Source organism: Arctopsyche grandis, chromosome 7 (genome assembly GCF_051622035.1).
Source record: "Arctopsyche grandis isolate Sample6627 chromosome 7, ASM5162203v2, whole genome shotgun sequence".
Lineage (NCBI taxonomy): Eukaryota > Metazoa > Arthropoda > Insecta > Trichoptera > Hydropsychidae > Arctopsyche > Arctopsyche grandis.
In genome coordinates, this window is record NC_135361.1 from 30,427,736 (window position 1) to 30,438,531 (window position 10,796).

Genomic DNA, 10,796 nt, shown 5'->3' on the forward strand with positions numbered 1-10,796 from the left:
GTGACGGGTGATCACTTGTGACCGATCTAGAGCGACCGGTTATCCTGTGACCGGTTCACATTTGACTAGTAATCACCGAACCATTTTATATATAATACTGATCATTTTGTATAAAAAGTACTGATCGCTTAGTAAATAAATACTGATCAAAATACATTCATCCATTTAAAACCAATTGAGGTTATCATTTTAAATAGTACCATTTCTTGGTTCGGTGATTGCTGGTCACAAATTACTCGTCACAAAGTCACTGAAATCTCTATAACGGAACATCTGGCAACTGGAAAGTCCATCATACTAACGATAACTATCATAGTAACGAGAACTTGAGTGCCAAATATTGTGTATTCGCGATTTTCATGGCAAAAATTGTCTTTGTGATCACCCCAATGTGACGAATAGTCCAATTACCCATTTCTTGGCCATAAATTTAACGAGTTCCCCCGTTTTATAAAAAAGCATTCAGTAAAGTTTTTTTTTTTAACAAATAATTCAAAAATGAAAAACTACAAAAATGCCCTTCAATATTTTAATGTTTTTTTTCATGTTTTAATGTGTTTTTTACTAATTTTATATTAAATATACAACAATAAAATCAGTTTATTTCGACTTAAATAGCATGTTCGTAAATCCACATCGTCACATCGTGAAGACGCATTGTGTTCGTAAACTCGTCCGCCATTAACTGTCATTCCTTCTTTTGACACTTCGCCATGCGTATCGAGGCGTGCTATTTCTGCTCGTCCCACATATATCCCGGCCACGGGATACAATTCGTCAGAAACGACTGCAAAGTAAGTCAAATCGTAATATTACGCTGCTCGAATCGTAAGTTTCACCGATTATTTACATTATTACGCCACTCGCTGTAAACATAACCTCACAACCTCTACATTAGTCATACACAACTTAAAAATCAACAATACCATTTCTTGCCATTGACATCATTCCATATTAACTATCGTTATTTTAAATTAAATCTAGAATTTAAAAGTTTATTTTAAGCATTTTTATACTTATGGTCATGTCGTTTTTTTTTCAGATATTCAGATTTTGCCGGTCGAAATGTCACGCGGCATTCAAAAAGAAGAAGAATCCGCGTAAGACCAGATGGACGAAGGCGTACAGGAAGACGGCGGGCAAAGAGCTGGCCGTCGACCCGACGTTCGAATTCGAAAAGAGACGCAATGTCCCCGTCAAATACAACCGTGAGATCTGGAACAAGACAGTCGAGGCCATGAAGAAAGTGGAGAACATCAGACAACGCAGAACAAACACACACATCATGCAGAGGCTCAGAAAGGGCAGGGAGATTGAAATGGAAAAAGACGTCAAAGAAGTCCAAAGAAACATGTCTCTCATACGGTCAGTAAATGTTTCACATACATGTGTGTATTTTATTAATAGAAATGTTTTGATGAATGTGTATTGTCGTTTCAGCTCACCTGCCGCCGGTCTCAAACAACGTAAAGCTCTTGAAAACGACGAGATGGAAACTGAAACTATTGAAGTCATCGATGCTAAGGGTCGTCGAAGTATGGTCGAAGCTCCATTGGAAGAATCATTTGTCCAACACGAAGAAGTCGAAATGTTGGAAGATTAATCGTTGTAATTTAAGATCTTTAATAAATATAAGCATACACATATTATGAGTTTTTATTTCAAATTTTAAAACATGCCTATGTTATTTTCATGCTTGTCTTTTCAGTATAAGATATCCAAAACAATTTGTTGTTAGTATAAAACCAAACAACCCGAGAGAGGTTCTTAGAGTGTAAACGAAAATAGCATATCATTTTATAATATTGTTATACAGGAATAAATTCAGTACCTGAAACAACTTTTTTCATATATTGCTTAATGTAAATTTATATGTAATAAATATATAAACATATAAATTTAATTCTTGGATTTTAGTAACGACACTGGGGAAGAATAGTGTATGTTCATACATACATACATATATAATAAAGGTCAACCTTTTTGACTTGGTCTTATCTTATACTTCAATAAACGAAATGTGATCATCGAAAAATTCCACTTAATAGTTTTAAGAAAGACTAATTGTATAGCTTCTAATTTTTGATTTTTAAATGCTTTTTATTATTACGAAATTATGTTCACAATACATATTTTATCTATTTTAATAGCTAATGATCTACTGATCATTTTCTATTTTACAATATTATTTTATTTGGTTAGTAATCATAGTATTATATTATTCTAATGTTAATGTACAACATAATAGGAAAAAGAGCTCAAAAACCTATTTACAATTCTTATAAATGCTCATAATACATAATATTAATTAAAGAAACTCTAAAGTCGATGACCTAAAGCAGATTGTGTTTAGATAATCTATATAGCTTATTATGCGTTAGTTATTATCAACCAAAATACAGGCAGAATGGTAGAATTTAATTCAGTTACCTTAATTGTAATCAATAAACAAGAATATAAAACAAATCTTGGAAAATGGCACCAAATTATATATTTGTGTACATTTGAGGAGGAAATATAGTAAGTTTTGATTATAAAACGAATAGAAATTATGTATGTAATTGAAATACATGTGTATTTATCTCAAGGAGTGTCGTTAATATATAACAAAACATAAAGAAGATGTCAAAAATCCCAGAAATATTATTTCTTGATGTTTGTGTGGACCAGCAACGTAGAACTTTCAGACTAGTGCCGATAAGTAGACCTTCACCTAGTGAAGGATTGCTCTAAACTACTTGATTTTTGATTTTTAAATGCTTTTTATTATTACGAAATTGTGTTCACAATACATCTTATATCTATTTTAATAGCTACTGATCTACTGATCATTTTCTATTTTACAATTTAATTTAATTTGGTTAGTAATCATAGTATTATATTATTCTAATGTTAATGTACAACATAATAGGAAAAAGAGCTCAAAAACCTATTTACAATTCTTATAAATGCTCATAATACATCTAATACATAATATTAATTAAAGAATCTCTAAGCTCGATGACCTAAAGCAGATTGTATTCAGGTAATCTGTGTCTAAAATACTTACATCCCATTAATAATTCAACATTCTGAAGTTAACACAGATTATATCCAAGTTTTATGTGTGACAATTTTCAACCGGCGAAAGAATCATCAGTGTGAATAAATTTTCTATGAAAACTCCTTACAAATTTTGTAGTGATTAAATCTTAAATATACATGAATCTACAACACATTTAAAAAAGGCAACATGAATATTTGAGAATCCCAATCAATGCCGACATATACTTTATTTTGTCTTTATCGTTTTCGGGACTATTCTACCATACTTTATACTGAAATCGTATATTATACATTTAAAGTTTTAGACCATAGCGTAATACGCTTAATTTTACGCACTGAGCTGCTTACCTTATAATCCAATTGAACATACGAGTCCACGTCAACCTTTAACACTCGTTTCAGATTTAAAAATCAATAATTAACCAATATCCTACATTACAACTGTTGAATCGTTCGACGACGGTCATCATGAAGAAATACAACACATTCCTCGTTAAATACTTTGTTGTAAACGTGGTACTTTTGTGCGCGAGTGTGCTAATCTATCATTACTACGCCGAATCTATAATTCCGACACCATCTCTGTATCCATACTACGATTATATCATAGGTAAAGTACAAATCAGAATCATACATATCCCGGTGGGTTTTTAACGAGTGTTTTAACAGTTGGTGGAGGAACTGCTGGGTGTGTGGTTGGCGCTTTGTTGTCTGAAGCAAGCAACGTAAACGTCCTGTTGATAGAAGCAGGCGATGAATTTAATATTCTATCAAAGATACCGCTCACTCCAACGCTTATACAGCGAGGATCTAATGACTGGTCGTTCACGTCTACACCGCAAAAGTTCTCCTCGTTCGGTCTCAAAAACAAGGTTCTTGAATTATGATTAAACACTCTGCAGTATTGAATTTTTTTTGTATAATTAATCGTTTCAATATAGCGTCAATTCATTCCGAGAGGCAAAGGCTTGGGCGGATCTGGTCAACTTAATTATCTCTTGCACGATGTTGGTATTCCCAGTGATTATGATAATTGGATCAAACTAGGTGCGAGGGGATGGTACTATTCTGATTTAAAGCCATACTTTGAGAAAATATTCATGTTGGAAAAACATTCTAGCGATGTCGGAACTAAAGTCATAAAGAAAAATGCACGGGTACATTAAACCAACTACATCATCAATCACAATTTAATTCTATTTGATTAATATCACATTTAGTACTATGATCACAATTTAATTCTATTTGATTAATATTTTTTTTTTTTGATTTTTAAATGCTTTTTATTATTACTAAATTATGTATGTTCACAATACAGCTTATATCTATTTTAATAGCTACTGATCTACTGATCATTTTCTATTTTACAATTTTAAATTAATTTTGTTAGTAATCATAGTATTATATTATTATAATGTTAATATGTACAGCGTAATAGCAAAAAGAGCTCAAAAGCCTATTTACAATTATTTGATTAATATCACATTTAGAAACGACCTGTAATTCGTATAAAAAATATAGACGATACTTTGGTTGACCTGACAAAAGTATTCATAGAAGCAACCAAGCAGCTGACTTCCGTGAAAATGAAAGTTTCATCATTTTTAAACACAATATACAATGGCGTACGAGAATCAAGCTATGGAAAATATCTAGTCCCGTCATTACAACGGAAAAACTTACATATATTAACTAACACATTAGTTTCTAAGGTATATAGCAATATAGCAAATCATCCAGTGATGATTAAATACAGTTTAATAAAGTGAATATTCATTAACACAGGTCCATTTCAAAAACAAAAAAGCTCAAGCAATTGAAATCGTCCTCTCTGATAACGCAACTCATAGAATCATAACCAGGAATGAAATAATCATATCTTGTGGATCTATAAAAACGCCACAACTGCTCATGCTGTCCGGTATCGGTCCAGAGCATCATTTAAAAGAACACAATATAGAAGTCGTAGTAAATTCAGAGTCAGTCGGTAGAAATCTTCACGATCATTTGAACTTTCCATTGTATGTAAGCATTGACAAACCATTAAGTGTAACTTTAAGCAAAATGCTAGCCATCAAAACACTGACTGATTACTTATGGTCGGGAAAAGGTATTCATTCCAATTACAAATATTGAATGTATTAATCAACTCTGAATTGTTTCTAATGAATAATATTTCATTATAACAGGTTACATATCATCTTCAGCTATCGCTGCTATCGGAAGAGGTCCGAACAGCACATCTCTGACATTATTTGCTTTGGGTTCAGCTGACGAGACTATCTTGAGAGAAATTGCCAATACGGATTCCGAAGTCAGATTTTTTTCGCCGTTTAATTTCAACCTCAGTTTTTATCTCTAATCTGTGCAAACATTTCAGACTTTCCGAGCATTTTTTCCACTGCATCACAACAGCAGCCAAGAGGGTTTCGTATTCTTAGCCAATTGTTTACAACCGGAGAGCCGAGGCTCCATAACACTTCTCAACGCTGACCCACATAGCTCGCCGATAATTGACCCAAATTATCTATCAATTAATACAGACATCGAGTGCACGATAAGAGGTAATTTTTGCATGTACTGTTCAAAGAATATACACTAACTAATTCCATATTTTATTTTGCTTATACTTATTTCAATTCAATTGCTATCATCAATAATTGTTGTTTGATAATTGATTCTATATCTTCATTTATAATTACATATACTTGTACATGCAATTACATTTTTTACTGTAATTTCTTCCATACTTTTTGCTCTATTTATAACTATAGTTTCACTTGTATTATTGATTATTGTCTTAATATTAATATTATTGTTAAAGAATATAAACTGGTTAATTCCATTTTTCACTTTGTTAATATATGTTCAGATTCATTTACTACCATCAATGATTATTATTTGAACAATAGTTCTATGTCTTTGTTTATAATTATTGATGCATGCTCATTTGTATACATATGTCTATGCTTACCTACGCATGTAGGCTTATACGTCTATCTTTATGCACTCTATCAATTCTACCCATATATTATGGTTTTTGTTTTCTTTATTAATTATTGGTTCTTTCTTATATTTCTGAACGCACTTTATTTTCAATTCTATCATCAATTGTCATCTAAATCATTGTTTATTATTATATTATGAACAAATACTTGCCAAAAAACTATATAATTCGCTTTATTAATTTTATTTTAACTCAATTGGTATCACGAGTGATGGTTTGCTCGGTAATTCCGTATCGCTTCTATGGATGCAAGTATGTATGTGTATATTTATATTCATATACACATAACTGCTGATATTTATGCTTCTAGATATCTACACGTCTATCACTACGTACTCATCAATTGCCAATTCTATTTACGTTTTACAATTTATCTTATTTTTATTACATTGCTATATTTTATTCTGTGTACTTTCCATGTTCCTTATTTCCATGTGCTTTATTTTCCTACTCTATTAATACGTTTCATTTTTATGTTTGCATACATATTGACATGTGTATTTTCGTGTATAATTGTATGTACATATGTGTGTATGTGTTTATATGCATTTGTATATGCACATATATATATGTGTGTGAGTACCTTTTTATTATTTTTCTGAGACCGCTTAATGGATTCTATTAATTTATATTATCAAAATGTACGTGGTCTCCGTACAAAAACTGATATTTTTTTACGAAATATAAACATGTCCAATTATGATATTATTTTGCTTACTGAAACTTGGTTGATGGACACTATAAGTGATCAGGAACTCTTTGATGAAAGATATATAGTGTGGCGAAGAGATCGTAATTATGTTAGCTTAAACCAAATACGTGGTGGTGGTTGCCTTGTGGCAACTAAGCGTGAACTTGGAGTTGTTTCACGTCCAGAGTGGCACTCTTCTGCGGAGGATATCTGGATATCTCTCACTTTACGCAGCACCACTAATCATCGCAACCTTCTCAAATTTCATATATGTGTATTGTATTTATGTTCTGAGAACATAGGTAATTCTTTTAATACTCAACTTACTAATTTTCTTGAAAACATGTCTACTATTTCAACTAACTACCCGGATGATAGATTTTTAATTGTTGGAGATTTCAATCTAAGTAACATCCAATGGTCCCAGGATATCTCCAGAGGAGGACTTATACCTATCAATTCGTTAAGAAGCACCGAAATGACTCTTATTGATGCATTACATTTTTGTAATTTTAAACAATATAATGGAGTACTTAACTTATTCGGCCGTATTCTTGATCTAGTTTTATCAAATGAACATTTGGTAGTAGATGCCTGTTTAGATCCTCTCGTTCCTGAGGATCCTTATCATAAATCTCTGTTAATTACTGCTGATCTAACTTTTTATCGATCACTTAAATCTAAACCTTATACTAGATTCCTTTTTGATCTTGGTAACTATAACGAGATTCAAAATGAATTAAACTCTGTTTCTTGGTCTTATTTACATACTGTTTCTCTTGATGATGCTGTAAATTCATTTTATAATCTTATATATAATTTAAGGGATAAATATATCCCACAGAAACATGTTCAAAGTAGAAAATTTCCCGCTTGGTATACTGCACCCCTAAAAAAAGTCCTGAAGGAAAAGTACAAATTTTTTAAGAAATTCAAAAATTATAACAACCTGGCTGACCATCATACCTTTGTACTATTACGCAATCGGGCAAAAACTTTAGAGAAAGAATGTTTCAAAAATTATATGACTTTAGTAGAAAACGACATTTCCTTGAATCCCAAAGCATTCTGGTCCTACATTAAATCAAGGAACAAAAACAACGTCCTACCTCATATTCTGTATCATGGTGACATTACTGCTGATACGGGGGTGGACATTTGTAATTTGTTTTCTTCCTTCTTTTACTCGACGTTCCTTAAACCGGTCTCTAATCAATCGACTTCCTCTTATCCCTTACCAACCAACGTCTGTTCTGTCACATCTTCCTCTGAAATTGGATCAATTGAAATTCGAAGTGAAAAAGTATTAAATATTTTGAAATCAACTGATATTCATAAAACAGCAGGCCCAGATTTAATTTCTCCAATTTTTATCTCAAAATGTGCTGAAAGCCTAACTTTACCACTAACCATTATCTATAAAAGATCTATTAGTGAGGGCCTTGTACCTTGTATCTGGAAATCAGCATTCATATCTCCTGTACATAAGAAAGGAAAAAAAAACGAAATTTCCAATTACAGGCCTATATCAAAGCTATGTATATTTGCTAAGATATTAGAAAAATTAGTGTACGACCAACTTTTTCCAGCTATCTCGCAATCTCTTAGTATGCAACAACATGGTTTTCAGAAAGGACGCTCAGTTACAACAAATTTACTACTATTTAATGATTTCGTTACTAATGCCATGAACGATCGGTCTCAGGTTGATACTATATATACAGATTATAGTAAGGCATTTGACAAGATTGATCACGATATTCTCCTTGAAAAACTCTTACAGATCGGTATTCATGGTGATCTCTATAGATGGTTCACCTCATACATTACGCGTCGATCACAGGCTGTCTCATTAAATGGATTTATATCGAAATGGATGAATATTCCTTCTGGTGTTCCACAAGGCTCCCTCTTGGGACCTCTATTATTCAATATTTTCATCTTCGATATTGAAAAATGTTTTCAGAATTCAAATGTACTATTATTTGCTGATGATATGAAGATTTTCAAGAGAATAGACAACCGAAATGATGCTTTGGCCCTACAAGATGATTTGTTCAGACTAGAGGCTTATTGCAGCATAAATAAGTTGGAAATTAATGTAGCAAAATGCTCCTGCATAACCTTCACCAGAAAACTATGTCCAGTTGACTTTCCTCATTCAATTAACGGACATAGACTCACAAGGGTATCGGAAATTAGGGATTTGGGAGTCTTTTTAAACTCTGATCTATCCTTTAGTAAACATATTGACAATGTTGTAGCTCGAGCGTCGAAGGCCCTCGGGTTCGTCATCCGGTCCTCCAAATGCTTTACTTCTATAAAATCATACAAAATACTATATTGTGCATACGTAAGAAGTATTGTTGAGTTTGCATCCCAAGTTTGGAACCCAGATTACTCTGGTGCAAGAGACAGATTGGAGCGCATTCAGAAGAGATTCCTGAGGTACGTCAGTAGCCATTTTGGATTAACCTATACTTCCTATGAAGATGCTTGTAGGTGTCAGCATCTACTTCCTCTTGTCAAAAGAAGGGAGATAGCTGACATCTCAACAATTTTGAACATCCTTAACGGCTCGATTGACTGTCCTCAATTATTGAGCAGACTATCATTGCGTGTACCAAATAGAATGACTAGATGTAATGAGCTCCTTTACATACCTAATACTTTTTCTAATTATGGAAGAAGCTCATTCATCTGGCGTGCAAGCTCCACCGTCAACACACTTATCTTAACAATTTCTATGTTTGACTTATTTAATATTAATGCTATACAAGCTAGAGTAATTATTGCAAATTTGTTTTTCGATGATTAATTTTAATGAAAGTTTATGATTATGATTATGAATTTTTATTTTGATGTATTTATTTTGTCTTTTTGTTTTTTGTTATATATTATATTTTTTATATTATTTCATAATTTTTATCATATTATTATTCTTATTATTCTGATATTTTTATTATACTGTTATTTCTATTTTTTTTCTTTTTTTGTTTTCTTTAACTATCTTACTCTATTATCATTTTTGTTTCTTATTTTAAATGTTTGAGCTTTTCTTTTTTTACCTATATGTGAAAATTATTAATGGTTTACTTAACATAATTATATTTTTTTTACTATCAATCTAATAAACTGTAAACTGTAAATTTTCCAAATAAATAAATAAATAAAATAAAATATTGCATCGTATCGTACGACTAATGTGATAAGATTGCAGCAATTCGTCTGGCCATTGAAGTCATCTCTACCAAGGCTTTCAAGGACATCGGTGCAGTCATTCAATGGCCGAAATTAAAAACGTGTCAACATTTATGGACTGATGATGTGCCTGATGTTTATTTAGAGTGTATTGTAAGAGTTGGAGCTCTCACGGGTCATCACAGCGCTGGCACATGCTCTATGGCCGGAGATACCCCAGTTGTAGATCAATATCTTCAGTTAGTATATTTATAAACATGAATATTGGATGCTATTACATTTTATCTATCATAGTATTGAGATAAACAGACATGTAAGTGTAAATACTTTTGAATCTTATTCCTATAAAACTGAAAGTGTTTGAATATTTTTCCAGGACTCTACCATTTTACATTTAAGCAAATGATATACAGTTTTTGCAAGCCTATTTCACCCTTTTGCAAATGAAATTCACCCTTTTGCAGATGAGATTCATCCTTTTGCAAATGAAATTAATCCTTTTGCAAATGAAATTAATTCTTTTGCAAATTAAATTAATTCTTTTGCAAATGAAATTAACGCTTTTGCAAATGAAATTCATCCTTTTAAAAATCGTATTAAAAAAATAAAGATTAAACAATACATACATATGTGCTTTTTATGTATTTTAGTTTAAAACTTATATTTTTGTTTGTACATAATTTTTTTATTTCTTATTCTACATATTGTACATACAATAAAAGCCCCACTTTATATGTACTTTCTTTAAATATTACTTAAACTCTTATACTATAGATTTTTTTGTATTTTGGATCCGTTTCATCAATGAAATCAGATAAATTGGCAAACTCTGATAAGAAACTATCCAAGTCT

At 31.7% G+C, this 10,796-nt stretch overlaps 2 protein-coding genes across 2 annotated transcripts; both read left to right on the forward strand.

Moving 5' to 3' along the window:
* The first annotated feature begins 579 nt into the window (after nt 1-579).
* Nucleotides 580-1,644, forward strand: RpL24-like (ribosomal protein L24-like). The gene is made up of 3 exons (XM_077434250.1): nt 580-794; nt 1,043-1,365; nt 1,441-1,644. Exons 1-3 carry the CDS (start codon nt 714-716, stop codon nt 1,601-1,603), a joined length of 567 nt encoding a protein of 188 aa, XP_077290376.1. The 5' UTR covers nt 580-713; the 3' UTR covers nt 1,604-1,644.
* A 1,869-nt stretch (nt 1,645-3,513) lies between these two features.
* On the forward strand, nt 3,514-10,199 carry ninaG (neither inactivation nor afterpotential protein G). Its single transcript, XM_077434233.1, has 7 exons — nt 3,514-3,655; nt 3,715-3,917; nt 3,987-4,202; nt 4,831-5,155; nt 5,235-5,359; nt 5,426-5,609; nt 9,964-10,199. Exons 1-7 carry the CDS (start codon nt 3,514-3,516, stop codon nt 10,197-10,199), a joined length of 1,431 nt encoding a protein of 476 aa, XP_077290359.1.
* The last annotated feature ends 597 nt before the right edge of the window (nt 10,200-10,796 follow it).

Coding starts and splice junctions, on each gene's coding strand:
- RpL24-like (XM_077434250.1), top strand. CDS start 714: ATGCGTATCGAGGCGTGCTATTTCTGCTCGTCCCACATATATCCCGGC. Junction 795..1,042: donor TCGTCAGAAACGACTGCAAA/GTAAGTCAAATC, acceptor TTTTTTTTTCAG/ATATTCAGATTTTGCCGGTC. Junction 1,366..1,440: donor AGAAACATGTCTCTCATACG/GTCAGTAAATGT, acceptor TTGTCGTTTCAG/CTCACCTGCCGCCGGTCTCA.
- ninaG (XM_077434233.1), top strand. CDS start 3,514: ATGAAGAAATACAACACATTCCTCGTTAAATACTTTGTTGTAAACGTG. Junction 3,656..3,714: donor ATACTACGATTATATCATAG/GTAAAGTACAAA, acceptor GTGTTTTAACAG/TTGGTGGAGGAACTGCTGGG. Junction 5,610..9,963: donor CATCGAGTGCACGATAAGAG/GTAATTTTTGCA, acceptor ATAAGATTGCAG/CAATTCGTCTGGCCATTGAA.